Below are 25,130 nucleotides of genomic sequence, written 5' to 3' on the forward strand. Positions count from 1 at the left end.
TCAGTTGTTTTATAAACTGAAGGTTTGTCTTAAGAAGCTAATTTGGTTTGGTTTTATTTCTCCCATAAATATTCAGTACAACGTCTGCTGAAGGCTAAAGTAATTTTAAATATTTTGCTGGACAAAAAGAAAGAGCATGTTGCAGAATTTAACTATCTCAGTAAACTGGTCCAAAATGAGCCATTGTAATTATTCTCTTTTTCTAAGGACAGCCATCTTTCTACTGAAGAAGTAGTCTTGGGTAAGTACATACAACTTAATACATTTCGGTCTCAGAAACAGTGTACTTGCAGTAGTAGAAAGCCAATTAAATAAATTTCACTAAGAAGTAGAACTATAAGATTAAAATGAATAAGCTGTATTGGTTTGCATGGCAAGGTTTTATTAGTGGGCAAGCCACAGGAATGGGATCTGTGAGAAGCCGCCAGAAGTTTTGCCCATATCTGACAGATCCGATGTCAGCCGGCTCCAGGATGGATGAACCTCTGGCCAAGGCCGAGCCCAGCAGCAGCCATGATGGTGCCAGTGGGAGAACAGACTTAAGAAGTGGGGAAAAGCTGCACCATTGCAGACAGAAAGAGGAGTGAGACTACGTGAGAGGAACAGCCCTGCAGACACCAAGGCCAGTGGAGAAGGAGGGGCAGGAGGTGCTCCAGGCACCAGAGCAGATTCCCCTGCAGCCCCTGGTGCAGACCATGGAGAGGCAGCTGTGCCCCTGCAGCCCATGGGGATCCATGGGAGAGCATGTGTCCCCCTGCAGCCCGTGGAGAACTCCACACTGGAGCAGGTGAATGCCCAAAGGAGGCTGTGAGCCCGTGGGAAGCCCGTGCTGGAGCAGGCTCCTGGCAGCATCTGTGGGAAGCCAGTGGAGAGAGGAGCCCCTCTGGAGCAGGTTTGCTGGCAGGACTCGTGACCCACAATGGAGCAGTTCATGAAGAACTGCAGCCCGAGGGAAGGATGTATGCTGGAGAAGTTCATGAAGGACTGTCTCCAGTGGGAGAGACCACACGCTGGAGCAGGGGAAGAGGAGTCCTCTCCCTGAGGAGGAAGGGACAGCAGAAACCACGTGTAATGACTAACCACAGCTCCCATTCCCCATCCCTCTGTGCCACTGCAGTGAAAGCAGGGAAAATTGGGAGTGAAGCTAAGCCTAAGAAGAAGGGAGAGGGGTGGAGGGGTAAAGCTGTCTTAAGATTTAGCTTTTATATCTCATTAGCCTACTCTGATTTGATTGGCAATAAATTAAACTAATTTCCCCAAGGTAAGACTGTTTCTCTCATGACAGTAATTGGTGACTGATCTCTTCCTCCCCTTATCTCGACCCACGAACCTTTCCTTGCATTTCCCCTGCCCGGCCTGGCTGAGAAGAGGAGTGGGATTTTGGTGGGCACCTGGTGTCCGGCCTGGTTCAGCCCACCTCCAGAGCAGCACAAACAGCGTTGCACAGCTATAGAGACACAAATAACCCCCGGGTCACAGAACCACAGTGCCATCTATTGCCAGTATTTTCTTTCACAAAGAACATTGAAATAAGAACCCCAAGTGGATTTTAATAGTTTTCGTTTTCTCTGTCTTAAAACCAAAATTTATTCCTCCAACTGGTCTTGCAGCATACAAGCTCTTGTTTGCAATGGCAATGCATATCAAAGCAGTACAGTTGTTAATAAGTAATCCCTTCAAAACCTTGCTCCAATCTTAAGATTTCATCAACTTTTATAATGTGTAGAAAAAAGCATACAAAGCTGTATTTTTCAGAAGCTATCAGACACAGGCAATCAGATTATTTTACCTGCAAATATGTGACATACCACAGGGTGAAACGTACCAGATAAGATCTCTGAATTGCAAATCCACTCAGTTTTACCTCAGTACTACTAGACCTCTGTAGGTAGGCTCCAGCGTACCTTAATTTCTTACGTTCTTTGGAAAACTCCTTTCCAGAATACCTGTTTCTACATAATTTGCACTGATCATTGAAAGATAATACATTTAGTTTATCAATATGGCACTTCAAGACATAAAAGCAAAGATATTTGGAAAAGAAGATACTAAGTTTCATTTATGGATGTATTCTCTGAAGGGAGTCAGCATTGTATATGCATCAACAAAGTCCCTTGTCAAAGGCTAAAAAAACCTCAGAAGTAAAGACAGTTTCTTGTCAGTATCATCAGTTGTCACCATGGAGGTAGGATACCTTCTCTTCCGTAAATATTTCGGCAAGTGCATTTGCAATTGACATAAAAAAACCTCAAGGAGTTTATTTGCAAATTCTTAGGTCACAATTCACTGACAATAAAAATATTAGCATTTTATGAGCTCACTTTTATTCTTCCTGTTATATGATAAGTGTTCTGTACCAGTAGAAGAGATTGAGAGTCTCAGAATCCTTAAACACTTCTTCACAGCTCTCAGGAACCCAGCAGTAAAAATTATATTCCTGCAACCACACAACTGCCGCAGGAAATGGAAGCAAAGAAATCAGTAGTTAAAATGATGGTTGCTGAGTTTCCAAGCAAATTTACAACATATTTGTTCTGTAAAGTCTCTGATGCTGAATAATTTGAAATGACAAAGATGTTTGGCTGATCCATGTCTCTTTGCAGAAAAAGCAAAAAGTGTGCAAGTTGAAAAATTATTTCATGGAGTCATTTAGACTGGGAACTGCTGGCGACTCCTACTTAAATGTCCAGGCCTAAGCCAGTTGAGCCAGCTCCTAGAAGCAATAGAGAAAGAAAGGCAACCTAAAATTAGTATTTTAAGCAAGTGGAAAGAATTACCCTTTGGAATTGCCTACTGAAGAAAATCCCAGTCTTCAAATCCCACAAGTATAAAGTATCTCCATTCAAACCTAACAGCAGATGTAATGTAGACACATAACTTTGCTTTTCAAAATTAAATACTTGGGGCTTCTGGGGCTAAGGCTAAGCCCCAAGAGATAGGCATAAGAAATAAATTTCCTCCTGTAATGGGAGTATTATCAGTCACATTGGGGATCCTTGAGGAAAAACAGCTTCTCTGCTGAATGGGTCTTTTGAGGAATAACCACCTGGGAGAAGGTAAAAAGATTGAGCTGTGTCATCTTCTGATCTGCCCCAGAAGCCAGTGGCTGATGAAACAGGAGCACACTCTGACATATTAAGTGAGGTTTCACCTTACAGATCTACATCTAAGGATAAAAATGGGGAAAGACGCATGTTAAACAGATTACTGCAATCACTGTCAGACTACATTCACTTTTATTTATTCTTACAATTGTTTTCACGAAGAGACAACTATTGCTGGGGACTTATTTGCTGATGGGCAACTGAGGTATAGTGAGATAAAATCAGCAAAAGAAGCCACTGAGTGACTAGGAACAGAACACAGAACTTAAAAGACATGGATGAAGGTCCCCTTCCTATAAGCAAAGAGATGTCCAAGCACATCTGGAAATCTCCAGTTCCTATTGACCCATGAAAAAAAAATTTCTAGCAATGCACAGTTATTGCAATTGAGGTTTATGTGTTTGAAGTGAGTCAGGTTTACTTACTTCAGGTTTGTAGAACCAGAAAAAATATGTTTCAAAAGTAGTTTATAAAGGCACTTCCTGAGATGAAGTACAGCACTTGTGAGACCTTGAATGATCCAAAGAAAGACAGATTATCCTAAAAGTCCTAAATAAATATCCTAAAATTTGATACTTTCCATGAGAAAAAAATGGTAGCCATTTGGGAAGCAGCACACAGGACCTGAAAATTAATCCAAGGCAGGATACCTACTTTAGAAAATTTTTGAAAGAAATGGAACTATTCAGGGTCAAACAAAGGTGGAAAATCTCAGGATTCAGAAGCAGACTAGTCCAACAGTTACTCCACCAAAATATTTGGAATTGCTGCCTACAACTATGCATAAAACAAAGGATGAAGTTTCCACAGAAGCATAATCATCATGGCTGCACTCTGGAAGTCAACATTTCTGTTCTCCACATTAAAAGTGTAGAAAATATTTTTCCCCCCTTTTTGTCTTGTAGACAGTGAACAGTTCAAGTCAGCAGGTTTGCTTCAATAGATTTTTCTACAGTGCTTTACACTGTGGACCTGGTCACTGTCAATGGCAATAAGCTCTTTCCTTTTTTTTCAATGAGCCCTATTATCCATAGTCCCTTCCTTATTGCAACTTAGATTTTTTTTTCCAGAACTCCAGAATATGTTTCTAAACTGAAGTCCCTTCTTTTCACAAAGATCTATTAGCCTTCTGTCTCTATCTTTGTTACTGCAGGGAGTAATATAAACTGGCTTTTTCTTACCTACATATCTCAGACTGTACTCCATCTCATCACCCACGTCATTAATAAAGACACTAAACAGTCCTGTCCCTCGTATTGATCCCTGAGGGGTGTCACTCTGACAGCTGGACTCTGGACTGCTGATCAACACTCTCCAAGCCCAGCAATCCGGCCAATATTCCACTCACCTCATTATCCACTAATCAAGCTCATATTTCTCCAATCTTGTTAAAAGGAGACAAGGAGACTATTAGAAGTTCTTTCAAAGCTCCTGTGAAAGTATACAACTTCCACTGCTCCTGCTTTGTCCATTGAAGCAGAATTCTCTTCAGAAGGTAATTAGACTGGTTGGGTGTGCTGTGCTCTTGGTAAATCCATGTTGGCTATTCCTAACCACCTTCTTGTTCTTTTTATACCTGCAAATGGCTTCCAGGAGGATCTGTTCCATTACTTTCCTGGGAATGATGGTAAGGCTGACCTGCCTGTCATTTGCTTGATCTTTTAGACACTAATTTAGACACTTTTAGACACTAATTATTGCTAAATAATCCCTATATTAGTGACTGAAAACTCATTCCATTCAAGATTCGTTCTTTTTTTAAACTTTCAGAAGACTTACCTTTTCTTAAAATTCAGATCAATTAAGTTTTTTGCCAATTGTCTTTGGGCAATATAAGCACCCACTTTTACTTTTTCATCTTAAAAGATGTTTGGAACCTTCCGACTCTTTCATTGCCTGTACTTCCTATGTGAATCTTAGATATTATTGAAAAAATATTCTTTCTCCTGGGGATCATGCCAGTTGTTCCAAAAGCCATGTAGGCATGTTACCATATTCATTTTGACAGCAATAAATTACTGCCTTTTCCTCAGCCTTTCTAAAAGCCATGCTCTTTAAAATAATATTTTATTTGAATTTTGCATGACTCTCTGTCTTACCTCATTATAGGTAACAGATTTAAATAGTCCTCACAGGAAGAATTTATGATACACATGAAGATTCTTTCTGCTACTTTGACCCTAATTTTGACAAATGACTTCAAGTCCGTGGCCTGAACTGTCCACCAAGACCAAGAAAGAAAGTCTACTGTACATGTATTACTTCAAGGCTCATGTAGGGATCAAGGAATGCTAGTTGGTGTTGCTGATCTTAACTTATTCCAAAAGACCTAAAGAAAAGCCTGTCTCCCTTGGAAAGACAACCACAAGCCTAAACAAATGGCATTTATGCCTCCACCTCTCCTTGCAGATCCCATTAATAAGATAAGCCCTAATGTTCTACTATACTATTTATTGGCTTAAATTGAATTTAAATTTGTCCTTTGGCATTTGCTAAATCAGATCTTCACCATTACATTTCTGTCAGCCAATATCTTTCCTTAGCTGCAATTATACATCTAAGTTTACTTGAATATCTGAATTCAAAATACCAGCCTCAAGGGCTCAGTAAATACATGTATGTGGAAAAATTTCTCAAACAAGCAGACTCTTCATAAGTTCAAAATTAATCTGTACTAGAAAGAAATAGAAAACAAAGACATAACACAAATATGTGCAGTTAATTTACTATGAAAAAACAAGACTGCTTCGTTTTTAATTGTAACACATTAAGAGGAAAATACTTTCCATCAGAATTATCAGGAGCATATTCCTCACTAGATTTAACATCAGTTGTAATGTGCTTAATTTTCCATTTTTCTGAAGTGATAGGAAAGTATTATTAATATTTCTTACATTATTCTAATAAAAGAAGGATGATTGGGTTTTTTTCCCTTGGAAAAGTTGTAAGTGCTTTAACTGCTCCAGGGACAAAGAATTTTTCAAAAAACATTACTTTTTCTATTTTCTTATCACAAGTTATTTGTTTCTGCAACTGCAGAACATATATATGTGTATATATTTTCCACAGCCTCTCTGCAAAGAAGATTTATGAACATGCTCAGCCTCACAGCAGCTCAGAGTTATTGAGGCCATTCCTGACCACCAGGGCAGTGCTGCAGAAGCACCAATCCAAGATAAAGCCAAGTGAAAGAGGAGCCATGGGAGCTATGTCACTTGGATTACAGTGCAAGCAAGACAAAAGGACAATGCTGTGTCCCTGAAAAGACCTAGGGACTCAAATGACATATTAACTCCCTAATGAGCAAAAAGGAAATAATGAAATCAACAAATGGAGCAAAGCAGAAAAAATCCTCAATGGACACAGATTAAGTGAGGGTGTATAAGAAAGAAAGAAAAGAAATTCAGATCTAACTTCTACCTAGGAATAAAAGGTAAGATGTAAGATAGATGGATGTAGCAGGAAGGAAAAATAATAAAGATAATCAATAACAATACAGTGGCAGAAAATCCTCCCTTTCCCTGTGCAAACTTTCTCCCTTGAAAAGCTAAAGACTTGAAACAGGTTGTGTCAATACAGCCAGCATGAAATATACTGAGGGATGATACTGCTGCCAGCATATATGTTTCTCGAAAATGACTGACAGCCTGCCATAAGACATTTTAAGACAGTTTAGATAAATATCACATTAGAAGTATAAAAGACTAAATTATAAACAATTGCTATAGAGAATACTGGAGAAGTTCTTTATGGAAAAGAAGAGCATACAAATAATCTCCTGGCAAAGTCAACAGTGAAGTGTAAATTCAGAACTCTGTATAACCAAAGTGAAGATGAGATCACAGAAAAAGCTGAGAAAAAATGACTGTAAAGCAGAGAAAGTATGTTGGAATAGCATGTGCTATACTGGAATACAACAATAAAGTAATATATAAAGCAAGAGTACATAAGCCAAAAGATTTTCCAAAGTGAGTATACGTCATTCTTTTCTTTTAATATCCTCACGTTTACTGGTTGTCCTGCTGTACCACATGAGAAGCCTTTTAATGATGAAGGAAAGGAAGCCCACTTCACATCTGGTATTTTTTAGAGAATTTGAAGTGATAGGCAGAATGCTAACAAAATGGATTCACAGGTGAGAACTGCAGACACTATCTTAAAGGATACAGAAATGGAACTAAGGTTAAACAAATGTGCATAACCAAAGATACTAGAAAGATCTATACCACAGCACAGAAGAGACTGCACTAGCTTGGCTCCCTCTGCCTTACACTGTTCTTAACTCTACCCTGGTGTGTCAGCTCTGTGCCATGAAAACAGCTCTCTGGAGGGCTGAAACATAGCCCTCACATCATTTACCCATGCATTTATGTTAAGTCTTTTTTGATTGAAAAGACATAAAAATAATGCTTACATCTTGACATCATGGAGATGTGAGGATGCCAGGGAAACTCATCAGCAGGCTCTTAGGTGAATCCTTCTAAATATATCACTCTGAAATGGAAGTAAATAGGGCAGAGGTTATCAAATGGACTTGGATAGGAAGAGCAGGAACACATCAAAATCTTATCAGTATCACTGCCTGAGTGGTTTCATACTGACAATAGATAAATAGATAAAAACAATTGCAGATACCAGAGAAAATGAGCTGTGTGTAACAACAACTGTGTATATATATAAGAGAGAAAACAGACTGGATACAGTTCAGCTCAAATAAATAACTATCTTGCTAGTGAGAGACATTTAAGAGAGCTACAAAATGCACACACAGAGATGGAAGGAACTGCCTGAAGAGTACTTGAGAAATACTAGTGAAGAAACACAATTTAATTTGATTAATGGCAACTTAAACACAGCTTGAAAAAGAGAAGTTGAGACAAGGAAATTTAAACAGCTCAGAGACAGACCATTTGTACCAACTACATCCAAGTACAGAGGCAGGATAGGAAAGCTGCTCTGGAAGACAGGATGCAAGGCCCAGGTCCAGGGTCCAGCAGCTGCAGTCCAAATAGAAGGTAACGGGGGGACAAAATTGTCAGTACTGTGCGTTGCTAGAATTAGGGATCAAAAATAGAAAAGGAATTACTGTCGCATTGGAAAAGTCAAGACTGCAAAATGTTACAGGCAAAACCAGTCCCTGCCAATGCAGTACATGGTACAAGGCTACAAAGTAGGAGGGAGCTTTGCTGAGGACATTTTTTTGACGGCATGTTTAACTGCAAATTAATAAAGAAAGAAATAAATAATAAAAGAACAGCACAAAGTGGGATAATTTGGGTTATGAATAAAATTGAAACACTGCCAAGTATCTTCTTTACTTTGTGATCTTGCAGGTGAGGTGTCAAACACCTCCACTAGAATTCAGGTTTATTATAAAATCAGCAGCCTGTCTGGCGGCAGCTGCCATGAAGAACTCTGAAATCCTGAGGGGAGGTAAAACATTTGGAATGCAATGATGCAGTGGTCCCAGCTCAGGCCACTTCAGCAACTTTCTTCCGCCTTGAAGTGGTTGAGGGACAATGACATGAACAGAAATGCTGCTTTGAATAGTTCACTATTATTGGATTCCCTGGATTCACTTTCTATTTCATTCTTCATTTTTTACTGCTCCAGATTTTTTTCTTCTGAGCCAGGAGGGCCACCTCTGCAGCACGGGGGTTTGGAGGTGCCCAGGGCACAGCTGCCCCCACTTCACTTCTGGTCCAAAGCGCTGAGGTGGGAGCAGCACCACTGTTGTCCCAAAATAGGTTCTTTTACACCGTGTGCAAGAGGCCAATCCACACACAAAGTCCAGGCATTTATTTACAGTTCTATGCAAAAAGGGGTGCTGGGCAGGGAATCCTCAAGGCCAGCACGATGACTACCAAAACTCTTCACTATTTACACATTATAGTTAACAAAGGCATCAGTGTTCATTGGCTACAAGTTACCTAGTTCTCTTATTGATTAGTGTTCTGTCTTCTATTGCGTAGTGATTGTCTCGCTTCTCCTGCTAATTAGCCTGTACGCTTAGTTTTTCTCTTGAGTCAGTGGGTTTTCTTGAGTCAGTGGGTTGCGAGTTGATGGTCACAATCTCCCCATCAGAATTATCTTCTACCCAATTAGAGCTGATTTCAGCACAGTTAATGAGTTTTCTTGGTTATTTTCTTCCCTGCCCTAGGAGTTCTGCCAAATGTCCTTGCGGCCCATGAATTCTGCATTCTTTGTGCCCACTATCAGCAGCACATCACTCTCCCCTTCTTGGGTGAAGGTTCTTCACCCAAGCTTTGCTAACCCCTCCCTAGGTCTAAGACCACTAAAGCATGTCGAACCCTAAAATTTATCAAGGCAATTCTACCGTCAAGCAATTAAGTCTTCGTAACACCTGACCATCAATTAGAGTTCGTTCGCTGCTGTTTCACAGATTAAATCTCCTTTTCTGATTAGGCTTCAAAGTATATAAAGATCAAGCATCACAGAGCAACCTTCCTTAAGAAAATGTTTACATATTTAACACTTTGCAACCCCGCGGCGCCCGCAGGCCCCACTCCCCCCACGCTGAGGCCGCGGCCGGGCAGAGCCATGGCGGCTGGGGGCGGTACGGGCCAGCCCCGGGGCGGCGGGAGGAGCCGCCTCCGCGCCACGGCCGCCCCTTCCGCCGCGCCGCCCGGCCCCAGCGCTCCGCCGCGGTAAGGGAGCGGGCACGGGAGCGGGAGCGGGAACGGGAACGGGAACGGGCCGGGCCGAGCCGAGAGCGTGGGGAGGCGGTGGCGGAAGGCCCGGCCGGAGGGGAGGGATCGCCGCCTGCAAGGGCGGGCGGGTGGAAATGGAGGCACAGGAGCGCGCTGTGGCGCAGCGGGCAGGACTGGCCGTGTGGAAAGGGGCGCTCCGAGCCGGGCCGGGCCGGGCCTTGCTGCTGGGCTGCCGTGCCAGGGCGGTAAGGCGCTGCTGGGCGGGCGCCCCTCGGCCCCAGCCCCGCGGGGGCGGCAGGAGGCAGCGATGAACCCCCGCGGGCTCTCCGTGGTGCGGGGTTCTTCTTTCCCGCTGCCCCATAGGCACCGCGCAGGTGTGAGAGATGGAACGTTCTCGTTTTGATATTTGTTACCTGGTCTGATGGTACCTGGGTTCCCCTCAGGATTTTCTTGTGTGCCGGGGACAGGACCCGAGGGAATGGCCTGAAGCTGTGTCAGAGCGGGTTTAGTTTGGGTATCAGGAAAAGGTTCTTCACCCAGAGGGTGTTTGGGCACTGGAACAGGCTCCCCAGGGAAGTGGTCACAGCACCAAGTCTGGCACAGTGCAAGAAGTGCTTGGACAATGTTGTCAGGCACATGGTGTGATACTTGGGGATGTCGTGTGCAGGGCCAGGAGATGGACTCGATGATCCTTGGGGGTCTCTTCGAACTCAGAATATTCTATGATTCTTGACTCTGCAGACTGTTCGCCTTTCTGCTGTCTGCTTGGCCTTACTGCTCCTGTGCACGCTGACAGCGTCCACTTTTGTGTCAGCCTTCCCGAGTTTCCTTAGCACATTTGCTACACTTGTACCACCAGCTTTCTAAAACTCCCAGGACTCTCCTTTGCTTGTATTTCATGCTGTTTGCCATGGAAATAAGCCTTCTGCTCCTCTGTTTCTGCTGTCCCACAGACTGTTAGAACATGGTAATTAATTTCCATCAAAGCTGAGAACAAGGCTCAGTATTGTGGTAGTTAGTGGCTGGATACTGTCACACACAGAGAAGGAAAGGTGGGACAGGTTTCTCTCCTGCATGGTAATTGTGGAGGTAACAGCGTGGCACGGGGAGCTCCAGGTTAACCACAGCACATGGGAATGCTTGTTTGGTAGCCAAAGAGCAAGCCACAGTTAGTGCTGAGGTAAAGGTCACTGGAGATGTGGGTCTGTAGGAAAGCAGGCAGGCTTTGCCCATTCTGCTCACAAGAGTTCAGCCTCCCCTGTCCCTTTTCTGTGGGGAAATAGAAAGTTAATGAAAGATCAGAAAGCATGTGCAGGAAATTCTTCTGAAAAACTATAACACTAAGCAAAGATATTTCAAGTTGTATTCAACTGTTCTGTTTTCAAAAAGTCTAAGACCAGGAGTGTTTTATTTTCAAATATAACTTTCTCCTTTCTCCTTTTTTTTTTTTTTTTTTTTTTCCAGTTAAAATCATGGCACTGAAACAGGTTTCCAGCAACAAATGCTTTGAGGGTTTCCAGAAGGTGTTTGAACACGACAGGTAAACACCACTAAAACAACTGAGATGTTTAGCTTGGGGCAGTGAATCCATACTGTCATTGCTGTCAGTGTTTTCAGTCTGCAGGGAAATAGCATGTTCTCACTAATATCCATATTTTGGTTAGGAATAATGTCTGCTGCTGCTTTGGCTGTGCTCTTGAATTTCTGTGTTAATGTTTAACATGATCCAGTATATTAATGCTGCAGATCTGAGGTGGGAAGCCAGTATTTTTACCTTTGAAAATGAAGCTCCGTTACTTTCAGTTGTCCTGTTTGCAGCACAGAGAACCACTGTGTGTGCAAAGTTCCACTCACTCTACTGGATATCTCACTGCTGTGCACTCTGGAAAAGTGCTGTGAGCAGACAGACTCAATAAATATATTTTTGTTTGATGAAGGTGAACAGAAAAATAAGCTTTTAAAAAAAATTTTGATCCAAATAAAATCATTAGTTTTGCTTAGATAAGAGTTTATTGATCATTTTAGGCTTTAGTATTAATTGAGCAACTAATTGGTCTGTAGACTTAGCAGATTGAAAACCTTCTCTGGCATGTGTGGTGCATTGTATGTTGTGCAAGTCATGTGGATGTGTTCTTCAGTAAAAATTACTTTGCAATTTAATAGATAAAGCGCAAGATAAATATTGCTGGGATTCAAAATTCAGTTTTCAACCTGTTCCCAGTTAGCAGCACTGTGAAAATGTGTTTTATTTGTGGGTCTCTGTTTTAAGTATATTCAGAACAAAGTTGGAAAGTTAGCTATTGACAATTCTAGAGTCTGAGTTTAAAATTCGATCTTCCCTTCTTTTAACTTAGTTGTTACAATTCACTGACTAGATCTCCTTTTGAATGAAATGCAGTGATCCACTGATTCCTTTTTTTAATGTTAGTGACCTTGTTAATTAAGTAGTGGTGATAACAAGAAGTATTTTATTAATACAGTGCAGAGCTAAAATGCAAAATGAAATTTGGAATCTACTTGCCTCCAAAAGCGGAAACTGGAAAGTGTCCTGTGCTTTATTGGCTCTCGGGTAAGTAACATGAGTCTTAGTAACTTAAGAAATACAATCTTCAACATGTTTAAACTACTGCACTACCATTACTGAAAACCTAATGTAGAGGTGCTGCAGTGGCAGCTCCTGAATTCTACAGAAACTCTTCTTCTGGAAGGTGGATTTAGTCTGAGTGTACTGTGATAAATCAGGATGCAGCTTGAGGGTAGCCTACCAGATTGTGTTGTAAAATGCTCAGTGTTCGAAGTGTTCTGCCCTTTTGTTCGAAAACGTTCATACCTTTTGTTCCAAAGCCTATATATAAAGGTTCTCCTGTAAGGCCTTGCCATTGGAACACCTCTTGCTTTCCTTTGTTTATGACAGACTGCTTCAGCTAACAGGGTAGGGATGTGAAATAGAGCCCATGGAAGCCAGCACATTTGTCCTGTGGACTCCACCTTATTCCGAGTACTATTTTGCAGGCAGCAATGGGTGAACTTGAAAAGAGAGGTGCTGTCAGCTGCCTTAGCACAAGCAGGTCTAGTGTGAGGCAAACCTGTGGGATACATAAGGGCCATGGCCTTTTTTGTGCAGAGGTTTTGAAGAGGTTTGTGAAGCAGGAGTGAAGTTTTTTATCCACAATTAATAATTAAATCCTTTTTTTTTTTTCTTTTATTGAAAATAAAAAGCAGAAACTCTGTTTTGTAATTCTAGGAGTTGCTTTATTGAGATTTGTGTTTAGAAAGTTGGAGACCAGACTGTTAGTGTGGAGACTTGAGCTGCTTGAATGTATTCATTTCACAAAACAGCTGGTGGGTCTGATTTGTATCATGAGAGTGGACTGGGTAAAAAAGTTTATCCTTGAAGTTAGGCACATCAAAATTGTCTGAAGAGCTCTAAGCCATGCAGCACATTTATTTTATTGAATGTAAACCATGTTGTCTTGGGCAGCATATCAGTCAAATTAGGTTACTGGCAACTTGTCCTCAGAGAAAACTAGAATCATTAACTGCTGTCAAATTGCACAGTGAAGAAGAATTAAAATATTGGTGTGAAGTGTAATTTATTTGTAATTGGACTTTATTTGGACCTGCTGCTATACAAAAGGCACGTATTGCTGTGGGTTTTGGAGTCAGAGTGCTTATGGGCCCTTTATCCTGTCTAAAGTATGTAGAATTTGTCAGACCCCATGTGTGATTCTGTAATGCAAACAGCTGAGATGACAGTAGAAGGAAAAATGTAGTTGCAGGGTTAGGTGAAGTTAGTAGTGTCAGCCTCAGCAAATGCCTGTGGTCAGTGGGTTTAAATGCACAATAGCTGAGGGCACTGTACACTGTGTGAGCTGGTGCTCCAGGGGATACAGGGTACGCATGGATCTGGTTTTGATCACGTGTTAGTGTGACTAGATGGGACAGAGCAACTGTGTTCCTGTGAATTGTTAAGTATTGTTGAGCCTAGTGAAAACATTTTCCATGTTTATGGAGATAGGAATTCCTCTTGCTTTTCAAGACATTTTCTGTCAAAAGGAGCTTTGAAACCAGTATGCCGTGAGCAATGGGTAACCAGCAGTATTTGTGTTTCCCTAGGGTTAACCTGCACAGAACAGAATTTCATAACGAAGGCTGGGTTTCAACAAGCAGCAGCTGAGCACGGCCTTATTGTAGTGGCACCAGACACAAGCCCACGTAAGTGTAACGAGACACATGGTAACAGTCATTGCACTGAAGTGCACTCTCTGTCCCCAGAGAATGGGGTGCTGCAGTGTGCTGGAAAGTGTGTTGCCCCCCTGAGTCAGAATTTGACCTCACCTCTGCATCTTGCATTGTTCACAAGATTACATTGTGTATGCTCTTAATAACGGGGTAGTGAGGGTTTGACATTTGAAACTCTCTTATTGTGGCACTAAAACTAGAACAAAGGGGCTCTAGAGTTCAGCACAGATGAGGAGAGGGAGGAAAAGTGAAACAAGAAATGTGTGTTATTAGAATTCTTGCTGACATTTTGCAGCTTGCTGGGACCCTATAAAACCTGCAGAACTGTGTTGCCACACAAAGCTGCAGTGCTTGCTCTTTATTGTATTCTGTCTTCTAAAGCCAATTAAATACATGTCTTCAGAGGATTGACAATACTTGGAAAAGCAAACCAGAAACCCTTCTCCCCTGCAGCGACAACAGACTAGTGATGAATGGATTTTTTAAATGATGTGCTGTTTTTTAAGGCTGAGCTTATGGTGTGGGAAACCTGAAAATGGTGGATCTGCAGTTATTGGAAATACTGTTATTTGGGGATTCACTCTTTTATGTTTTGTATTTGTTGGACTCTGCCACAGTCTCATGAGTGCTGTAAACAAAGGTGGCAGCCTTCTAATATTTCCAAAGCTTTAGTGGGTCACATCTGACTACAGGCAATACGGGGGAAAAGCGGTGTTCTTTCCGTAAAGTATTTTTTGCATCTAGGTTCAGAAGTTGTGTCAGGTCCAAGAACATAAATACCTGTTTCTAATAAAGAAGAGGGACAGAAGAGCAAAACTTGTGTATGAATGAGCTTTGCACTTAGTTGTTGCTATTTGCTGCAGGCTAGAGATGGGCAGCTAACCTTTGTGTTACTCACATTGGGTAATTATACTGGAACTTGCTTTTGGTGCTGAGTTTTCTCTATCAATGTGTAAATGCCTTTGAATAGGTCATTGATTTGTCCATTTTCTTTTAAATCCCTCGTGGCAGCTTCTCTCTTGCCTTTCAGTCTAAAAATTGATAAGGATTGCTCTGCTATTTAGATGAATTTTGGTATGTGCTTCATATTATACTCTTAAACTTTAGCTCACAGACCCCAAATGTTCTTAAGTCTCTTTGAGTTGTCTGGAGAAACAAATGAAAAGCAATTCAAATATAATCATGAGCTGAGAGGTATTGAAAATGCTTACATGTGTTTTTCAATTGTGTAGTTATGACTGCATGAGAATTACTTTCCAGAACCCAGGAGATGTATGTGGATGGGGAAAAAGACTGCATGAAATAATTTAATATTTGTCATTACAGACTCTGTAAGGCCTTGATAGATTTTACTTTTCCTTCTTCAAAGGGGTTTGTTTTTCCAGACAGGTATACTGAGCAATATTATGCAGATTCCTTTTCAGATTTCTTTTTTTCAAGGCTTCCTGTAAGTTTTTTTTAGCATTTAATGAGCATTGCCTTCATTGCATGGCAGGACTTTCTGAGTTTTTGTCCATCTCCAAGGTATTGTAGTTTTTACATCCAACATGTTGTTTAAGCACCCCTGTGATTGCTGGACTGTTAAGTTACAAAATCACTCAGTGTTCAAGGACATGTCACTGGAGCAAAGTCAACTTTGATCCTTGTACAAATCTGGTTTCACATGGTGGCAAGGTGGCAGCCATCTGCACAAATTGTGAGGGACTGTTGAGTTACACATGGGTTTGTAATATAATCTGACAGGGGTAAAAGGCCATATAATTTTCGATTGCAGAAACTAGGAAATAATGGCCTCTTTCTCCAAAACATTCCTATCACCTGTACCTTGAAATATTACATTCTGTTCTGCAAACCAGGCTTGTAAATCACAGACTAATCAAAGGGAGGACTGGATGGGATGTATTGACTTAAGAACTCATCTGCAAATTTAGTTTGAAAGCGTAGCCTTGGAAAAGAGGATACAATCCTGCAGTTATTCAAAGAAGAAATTATTTAGGTTTCATGGAGAATTATAGGCGGGAGCAATGAAATGAATTGTGGAAAAGGTAGAGGTATAGACTTGTGAAATTATAGGAACAGTGAATGATATTCTTCTGGAAAATCTTAAAAAGGGAGGTGTAGCAGGCATTATTTAAAGCACATAAACTGGCTTGGATACACCATTTGGTGATACATGGTTCTGTCATTCTGGGGGAAAAGGAAATTTTCTTCTGTTTCTGTTTCTCACATAGCTTCTTGTACTTGATCGGATGAGGTCTAATGGCTGAAATAAGATGGTAGCACCAATTAACAAGTGCCAACTTTTGGTTAAGTCCCTGGGTGAATTGGACAAAGCTTTTCAGAAGTAATTTAGGAGACGTGTATGCTATATTTATTTATGAAGAGATACCGACACTATTTAGAAATTGGATATATCTGTAGGTATTATGTGACATTTTGAAGTGTTGAAATACACTTGAAAACATTGTACTAATGAATGAAAATCCAAATTGTCTTCTAGTTGAAGGGGCAGAGATGTGATTGAGAGACTTGTGTCCTGAGTCTGATTTGTATGGCAGGTTCTCCAATTCTGAACCTGTAGTAAAGGTAAGATTTTTCATGCTAGGTGGCTGCAATATTGAAGGAGAAGATGAAAGCTGGGATTTTGGCACCGGTGCTGGTTTTTATGTGGATGCCACTGAAGATCCTTGGAAAACAAACTATAGGATGTATTCCTACATAAAGGATGAGGTAACTTTGCTGCTGGGTTCTCCTGCTGTTGCTGGGTAAGATAAAGGGGTGTGGCTCAGTCATAAGAAATTCCCACATCTTGTGTTACAAGGTTATGGTAGATTTCTATAGAGATACTTTGAGTTATCAAAGTATTTTCACTTATTGTCAGCTGAACTTTTGATACCACATTCCTCTGCAAATTGCATTCAGGGCATGATCACAGATGTCAGGCTAGAACCAGAGATGTGCCTTTGGTTTCAGTGGCATTAAAAGGCATTAGTTGGTTAGTTGTGTGCTTTTTTTCTTAAACATACTCAAGTTGCTTTAACGTTTTATTACACTCTTCTTTCCTTTACAGCTGCCTAAACTAATAAATGCCAATTTTCCAACTGACCCTGAACGGATGTCTATTTTTGGGCATTCCATGGGAGGTCATGGAGCTCTTATTCTTGCTCTGAAGAATCCTGGAAAGTACAAAGTAAGATGAAGTATAGCTTGTATGAGGTATACTAATGCCTATATAGATTTCTATAGATGTGACCGAAGAAAGCATAAATAGTTTCAGTTGCTGCAGTTCATTGTTACATAGTATTTTTTTCCTGTTGTCTTTCTGAACAGTCTGTATCAGCATTTGCTCCTATCTGCAACCCAATTCAGTGTCAGTGGGGGAAGAAGGCCCTTGGTGGATATCTGGGACCAGATACAAGCAAATGGGAGGTATGTGTTGCAGCTGCAGTTCTTTAGTAACAGATGAATGAGTGATCTGCAAATACATCACAGCAGGAGCCTGGAAAAAAACTCTGGAGTGCCCATGAGATAGTACTGTTGTTTTACTGCACCCCCAAGCAGAGAAGAGCATTGTTTCTGGCAGGAGTGACATGCTGGTGCCTTATGGTGCTTATGAAAATGCAATGAGGTACAAGTCTCTCATCAAATCAGCTACATTTCTCTCAGTTCTATGAAGATTTAAAAGTCTGGGCTAAGAAGAATTAGGAGCAGTGTATTTTTGTAGTAGCCTGAAGAGAGAGACTGCTGCAAACTGTTCAGACTGATGAGCCTTGTGACATTTTTCAGGGGCAGCCAGTGGGAGGCCTCCAAAAGGAGCCCGTTGGATACTTGGAAATCAGTGTATTTCAGTACAGCATTAAACTAGGCAAAGTTAGGTTTTATCTCCAGGGCCCTAATTTTAAGCTATCAGTAGTTGTATATGAATGGCTAAGATACAAAAATGTTTGTCTGCATGGTTGCTGCATTATTTGGGCAGCCCTTCAGTATTTTCAATCTCAACTTAAACATTGCACTGTATTTCTAGAATTAAGTTAGAAGGGATTGTAGTGACTATGTACTCGGATTTCCTTGTAAATAAGCACAAGCTGCAGTTCAATCCCCTGTAAATTGGATTAAAGTATGTCTGATTAAAACTTTACAGGATTGGAGAGTACTCTCTGCTTTCATAATCGTTAATAGAGTAGTTTGTGTACTTAGAAACCACCAGTTAAACTTGCTTAGACTTTATGTAATGGATTTGTTGTGAAACAAAACAAAACAACACCCCAAAACCCTGTTTTCTGTCCCCTTGTTTTGGAGCTCTTCTGCAAACCTAGTCCAGTAGATCAACAGCAATCATCAGGAACAGACTTAGAGATGTCTTTGGCACAGATATACAACCTCTGATCTCTGTGTTTTAGCTTAAAATTGCCATGTAAATATGTTCAGGATCATTTGACGGCCACAGTGCTGGGCTGAGCCTAAGCTCCCATTTCCATCATAGTGTCATTTCTGGATCTGGTGGCATCCTGGAAGGATGGCTCTGATACCTTGGTGTAGGGCTTTGGATTTTGCTGTCTATTGGTGACTTCACAGCCTTAAACACTTCACTGTATTTTAAAGGAATTCTTTATTTTGAGTATGTAACACATACAGCACCCCATGGGTAACATGTTCCCCATCTGAGTTATTTTTTGATATGTGTATGTTTAGAGTCTTAAATTTCTGTTTCTCAGTTGCACCAAGTTTTCTTGGTCAAATTGTCACCGTAACCTTCAGGTTAAATGCCTTCCCATGAGCACAGTTGCATTACACTGGTGTTTTGATTTTTAGCTGCCAGAATAATTACACCAAGACACCAAGTTTCTTCAGCAGGACCTAGTTCCTGCACAAGGGTGTGAATTAGTACTGACTATATTGCTGTTCTTCCATTCTGTAGGGCAGCCCTGGGCTGGATGTTCTGTTTGGTCAAACTGCCAACTTGGTAATTACCTAGCTCATACAATTTGCCTTTTATAAAGCAATGGGTATTATTTATCAGTTGCCTGGAATTTCCCTAGATTTTTGCTCTTCCAGGTGCAACTTGGTGTCCTGCTCTACGCTGCCCAGGACTCTCTCTGTGCTCTTCTTTTCCTGTGGTCGATGAACTGAAACCAGTTGAACGTGTTTAACTGAATGTCATTTCTCTTTTATTTTTGCAGGCATATGATGCTACCCAGCTTGTCAAGTCCTACTCGGGCTCTCGCCTCGACATCTTGATTGACCAAGGCAAAGAGGACCAGTTCCTGTCCGCGGGCCAGTTACTGCCTGATAATTTCATCGCTGCCTGCACCGAGCGGAAAATCCCAGTAGTCTTCAGACTGCAGCAGGCAAGTTGCTTCTGCAGTCCTTGGTTGGTGGATTCTTGTTTGTGATTTTTGGTTGTATGCAGCAGGCAGTGAGGAGAGTGTCTGTAAGGGGGCAGGCATGCTCCCACTGCGGGTCTGTCCCTGGCCATGTGAGGAGGAGGGTGAGAAGTGACACTTTCGCGTCGCGCTGGCCATCAAGGTACACACATCACCCGCCCGATTCAGCCGTGCTTCACCACTAGGTGCCGTCGTGCTTCCAGCTTGGACAGGCTGAGCCCTTCATGGGGACTCAGGCTGCCGGTGCTCGGCTGAATACACAGCATTAATCATTTTTAATGAGTATTGTAGTCACTGTACAGCCAAAGTGACAGATGGCCTTTTGCTGCATCCCTTGTCTGTGCTGTGGGTTTTGTGTTTACCATAAAACTTCGCAATTTAGTTTGCATGTGTTTGTGTAAGTTAGGGAAGGGGTGGAACTGCTTGACATCGTAGATTCATGTAAAGACCCACTTGGAGGGATTGCTCTTACCTGCAGTGCAGTGACCCAGAACAACACTGTCCTCACTGGAGTCTTTGTAAGCCACTGGCAACTTCCACCCAGACCCAATGGGGAGCCCAGTGGTGGAGAGTGAAGGATTGTCCTCTCTGGTTTATCATAAACCTTGCACCTAAAGATAGAGTTAGTGCTGATGAAGAGGGGTCAGAGGGTGACATTGCAGCACAGTGATGGAGCAGTAACTCAGACCTGGGCTGTGTTCTCTTTATGCCCTCCCTGTGCTTTACCAGAACAGTACCTGTGAGGGCAAGTGTTCTCTCAGATTGCATCTCCCTCTGCAGCTGACCCTTGCTGTTACCCTCCTCTAGCTTACAGGCCTAGATTTGGGCAGCTTAAGGTACTTTATTTAGCTTCCTGGTGCTCATCTATACTTAAGCTGTTACATATCCCTTGCCATTTTTATATATATTCCAGGTATTTCTTAAAATGGATAAAACCAGGAGAGTGATTACCTTTCCTTTAAGAGAGCTTAGTGTGATTGCTTTACCATGAACTGTATGTTCTCTGCTGATTTCTTTAATGTTCTTTTCTAGGGTTACGATCACAGCTATTTTTTCATTGCTTCATTTATTAATGACCACATCAAACACCATGCAAAATACCTCAATGCTTGAATCATTTGGATGCTGCCTGGCCAATATGAATCAAGAGATAGAGGTGAACTAAACAAAAATCATTTGCTGAAGTAATGCTTGTAAAATGGAGCTCTTCTGATTGTACTGCTAAGAAAAATAAAAGTCCCACTTAATTTGATGTGTGTGCTTTAGATTAAGTATTGGGAATGTTCTTGCATGCTTGGAAAACTCTTGATGCCATGAAGTTACATCTGCTGCATTTTGGGTCAAAATGTAAGCCAGCAGATGAGTGAGTTTCAGACCATGAGTGTGGGTGTGTATGTGGCACCTCCAGATAGCTTCTAGTGCAACTGTGCCGAGACTGTGATTAACAACAGCGTGCCCCTGCAGCTAATTAATCACTGGGGTTTACTTCATACTTTAATGGTGAAGGAAGTTGTTAGTGGCACAACTAATCAAGCTACTTAATTAATCTGAAGTGGTAGGTGTATTTTTCCTTGGCCTGTGTAAATACCTTCCAAGGACCAAGTCCGGTGGAGAATGCAGACAAACGCCTGCTGTGCACAGTAGTTTACTGTCCTCTGTGTTATCAAGCAAATGATCTGGAGTATTTAATGGATGATACTTATAGAAAAGACCTCTTAAAAACCATGTGAAGGAAGCAGTCTGTAGTAAAAAGGATTTTTTTCTCCACTTGCCTTTGATTCTTAAGTGTGAAAGGCTTGTACTGTGTTTCTTAGATGTGACAGGACTGAGAAGAAACTGCTAAATAGATCTGAAAAAATCATTGCTGAAATCAAGTGTGCTTATTTTACAAAAGAGGGCAGAATTTAGTCCTGACGGTTGTAGATCTAAAATAGCTCCTGGTGGTATAATCCTGCCAGCTACTTTGGACAAGAACACAGATTGTTTCAGTGAGCTGCAAGTAAACTCAGCTCTCTCATGGTTCAGCTGGACCTGAATCATTGCCCAAACCTTGACTCACTCTTGCCAGAGGAAATACTATGATAGTTGTAGGATGGGTTGCCTTTTTTAAGCAATGATGAATGCTCTCCTGTGTCTCTGACTCCTGCTAGATTCTAGGTTTACAGGGAAGCTGGTGCTGGTGCCAGCCTTAAATTATGCATTGACTTTTATCCATCTTGCATCTATTTATTTATTAAGTAAGCTCTGAAGGCTGGGAAGATACAACTGTGTGCGTTGCAAGAGTTCTCCACAAGGAAATTATTGCAGAAAGATCCTCTGCTTCCAAAATCCCCTATCAGATGTGAAGAAGTACAGCCCATAGAGTCACCTCTTCACAAAGGTTAAGACACTCCATTAGAGAAATTGGAATCTAGGAGAATCTGTACTTGAATGACTTCAGAAACCTGCATGGGAAAGAGAAGGCTGGATGCTGTGACCTGCTCCTTGTTTCTGCAGTCAAGGATAGAACAAAGCAGCTGAGCAGAGCCCTGGCACACTGGGTTATCCCCAGGGCTGAAGGCATTCACACAAATTACTGTGTTTACTGCTTGGATCCTATCAAGGAATCTTCAGGTTTTGTTTGCTAAAGCAGAAGCCTGCAGAACAATCTCTCCAGGAGGAGAAAAAGCTGCCCTGTAGAGAGAAGTGTAAGCAGTGAAATGAACAACTCTCATATATCAATGTGAGCAGGAGCAAACTGAAGGAGGGGTCTCCCCCCTTCTCCCTGAGCCCAAGCCCAGCCCTGGCAGCAGAGGGCAGATAATTCACTGCCACTGATGACTGGCAGGGAGGCCTTCCCAGCAGGAGCAGCAAACAAAGCTGCAGGGAGAACACTGCAGTTACCAGCGGGGTCTTAGGCCTCCTTTAGCTGCAAAATTCCTTTATTTGTATCACATCATCATCTTCTCCCATCCCCAACCCCATCATTTCCAGTGTTAAGCTCTCCAACCGCCATCTCTTTTACAAGAAATCATCAGTCACAGGGATGGGCATTAAGGGGTTTCTGCAAATAATACAGTTTAATTGTAACTACCATAAAGATTTTCTATATACGTTATGTTCACTGCGAAGGGTATTACAGATTTGCCATGCATGTTTTATTGCACATAAATATTGTACAAAGGATCATGAAGATTCTCTTTTTAGCCGTACAGGTTAAGACTGCATAAAAAAAGCTGTATTACAAAATACTTAGAGCTATTTATTTACAGCCAACTTCAAGCAAATACTGAAAGACACTATCAGGAGAAAAACAATATTTTAATTATGAAAAAACAAGATTTGTCAAAATAATAATAATTACAAAGCTTCATGTTGCCATATATACATTGTAAAAAAATACTCAGGAAACCTGCATTTTATCCCTCAAGATGCAGAAATCAATATTCCTATTTTTATACTTGATCCTTGAATGCTTTTAAAATTTGATAAACTCTGACTTGAAAACTTACTTTCTTTACATTGCTCGAGCTTTTTGACAAAACAGATATTTGTGCAGCTCTGTAAAATATTAAAATACATTTTCATTTAGTGTTAAAGTGCACAGTACATTTTATAGGAAACAATATGCTAGCTGCCAATCAAATTACAATTTAAGTCAATGTTCCCTCTATAAAATAAATGTTTTTGCTTTGGTTGAAGTTACTGGATATTCCATGCATACTCTGTCTCACTGTCCGCGAGTCCACTTTCCTCCTCCTCACACGATGCTGTCACTACCTCCCAGCCCGTTAGCAAGTGGTGGTGTTGAAGTGTGTGGTCTGCGTCCAAACACCGTCTGAACCACGACAAACCTGCTACTGACCAGGGGTGGGGTTAGATGCAGTGCCTGTGAACGTGTGTGTGACTGCCTCGGGAGGGGGTAGTGACAAGTATGCATCACTCTGCCCAGAGGTCCTCATACAATAGCTCTCTCCACATACTCTTGCTTAAATATTTAGTCCTCCCACCCCCTTGCCTCTTTTTTTTGCCACTCTACATTTCAAGATCCCTGCTTGTGTGCCCCCAGCCAGCTTCCCTTTTCACCACATGCAGCTACCCTGTCCTGCTTGCCCAAATCCCATCACTAGCTTCTTGTGTGAATGAAAATGGGATGTTCCAGATAGCACAAGAATCACTGTGCTGAACTTTTTGATCTAAAATGCATGATGTCTTAATAATAAATTATGTTTTTAAAAATCTCTTTGAAAAAAGGAAAGTGGTGATAAGGAGAAGAACTTTTATTTCCTATTGCTGACATGGAAGTAGAGGTCTGCTGCTGCAAATGTGCACTACAGAACATTGTGCTTAATTCTATGGAGACTTTTAGAGAAAAGCACTGTACACCCAGGCAGGTTGGATCTGGAAGATCAGGTCTTTGAGACTGCCTTTAGCAGTTTCAATCATTTTATCTCCTCTTGAAGGAATCACTGAAGAAAACAAGTTAATTTTTTGACTACCTGGTACATCTTGTTAACATTCTTGTGCTATTTTTTACTATTTGTTCTGTAGTGCTGTAATCTTTAAAAGAAATCAAGTTACAGTGCAAAATTACATTTCAAGACACATGATCCTAATGCACATAATTCATTTTGTTGCGGCAAAAGTTAAATGTCTTGTGCATAGTAAAATAAGCAATCAAAAATATTTGTTCACATTTATTTTTCAAGTTTACATATTTCCTTTTGTTTTTTTTGTTTTTTAAACATCTATATACAAATAAAATGGGTGCACTCTCACTTTCAGCCAATTTAGTCTAGTGAGGGGAGAAGTGTTACCGGAATGTAGGAAACTCAATGGAATGCAGACAATTTTTTACCAATGTTCCACAGATTCAAGAAATAAAGAATGCCATTCCAGCTAGCTGTTCTTTTAATAGAAGCACCTATTTTGTTTGCTTTTTATCTTACATATTAGAAAATACGATTTATGGAGATCTAGAGCTACTGCACACCAAGTAGAATAAAAAATAACTAAGTATTTATATTAAAATAAAGTGTTTAACCACAAAAAAAGCAGTAATAAAATACAGTTTCCTAATTTACATTTTGCATCCAAAGGATGAATAACAACTCACTAATAAATAATATTTATATAAATATTTTATGTCTGGATATTTTTAAAAGGCAATAGCCTGAAGCAACGGCAGAAAAACCTAACATGGTAGCAGTCTGATTTATTCTCCCTTCTCGCTCCCCCCAACTGAGTACAGTGATTCTTAGTTTAATAATACAAAGGTATCTTGCTGCAAGACAGCTGTATACTCCACACGTTTTTAAGTGGCAGAGAGGTGGCTGTTTTAGTAAGTACTGTACGAAGTGAGCTATAAAAGCAGTGAAGTGCCAACTTCCTCTAGAAAATGTTTCTGTTCAGTTTCTGCTTTGTAGTTCGACACATATGTACAGTCGGAAACACGGGTTTAAAATAGCAAGAATACTCTTTGAGTACTGGTGGTGTTTTCAATGCAGTTTGAAAAGATGGCAGTTTTTTGATTCTTTCATGGCACAGTGTAGCTGGTAACAGCAGAGAGTAGTTTCATGTGAATAAAGCTTGTTTCACTGTGGTTACGTCTAGCAATGCTTGAACTGTTATGCTCACTTTTACCAAGCCCTTTTCTTCTAGGATGTGATGTGGTAGGCAGAGCTTCTCCTAGAAGGAGACAAAAAAAGGAGTAAAAATTAGAATATTCAATCACACTGCAGAATCTCACT

General features: G+C 41.1%; 2 protein-coding genes and 1 long non-coding RNA gene across 9 annotated transcripts in view; 1 reads left to right on the top strand and 2 right to left on the bottom strand.

Annotated features, from left to right (window-relative positions):
* Window positions 1-2,301: 2,301 nt before the first annotated feature.
* On the bottom strand, window positions 2,302-10,394 carry LOC125321888. The gene is made up of 4 exons (XR_007201753.1): window positions 10,189-10,394; window positions 8,012-8,155; window positions 7,519-7,598; window positions 2,302-2,713 (listed from the first exon to the last, which is right to left on the bottom strand). It is a non-coding gene; the product is annotated as an uncharacterized LOC125321888 (long non-coding RNA).
* Window positions 9,708-20,653, top strand: ESD (esterase D). Of its 2 annotated transcripts, none has more exons than XM_048295290.1 (9): window positions 9,708-9,772; window positions 11,240-11,315; window positions 12,256-12,344; window positions 13,892-13,990; window positions 16,623-16,747; window positions 17,088-17,207; window positions 17,348-17,446; window positions 19,198-19,365; window positions 20,434-20,653. In XM_048295290.1, the coding sequence occupies exons 2-9, from the start codon at window positions 11,248-11,250 to the stop codon at window positions 20,512-20,514; spliced, it is 849 nt and encodes a 282-aa protein (XP_048151247.1). In that variant the 5' UTR covers window positions 9,708-9,772; window positions 11,240-11,247; the 3' UTR covers window positions 20,515-20,653. The 2 variants fall into 2 exon arrangements, with proteins under 2 accessions (XP_048151247.1, XP_048151248.1); XM_048295291.1 differs by lacking the exon at window positions 9,708-9,772 and adding an exon at window positions 9,942-10,020.
* Window positions 20,654-22,433: 1,780 nt separating this feature from the next.
* Window positions 22,434-25,130, bottom strand: part of LRCH1 (leucine rich repeats and calponin homology domain containing 1) — a 118,926-nt gene continuing 116,229 nt past the window's right edge. For 4 of the 6 annotated variants that reach the window (XR_007201750.1, XR_007201749.1, XR_007201751.1 and 1 more), the window contains one exon: window positions 24,984-25,068. Coding sequence is in view for 2 of the 6 variants with exons in the window: in XM_048295288.1 (XP_048151245.1) it covers window positions 24,955-25,068 (114 nt within the window). In the remaining 4 variants the exon portion in view is untranslated. Of the gene's footprint in view, window positions 25,069-25,130 lie in introns of all 6 variants that reach the window. The other 2 variants (XM_048295288.1, XM_048295289.1) reach the window with 1 other exon arrangement.

This window comes from Corvus hawaiiensis, chromosome 2 (genome assembly GCF_020740725.1).
Source record: "Corvus hawaiiensis isolate bCorHaw1 chromosome 2, bCorHaw1.pri.cur, whole genome shotgun sequence".
Classification (NCBI taxonomy): domain Eukaryota; kingdom Metazoa; phylum Chordata; class Aves; order Passeriformes; family Corvidae; genus Corvus; species Corvus hawaiiensis.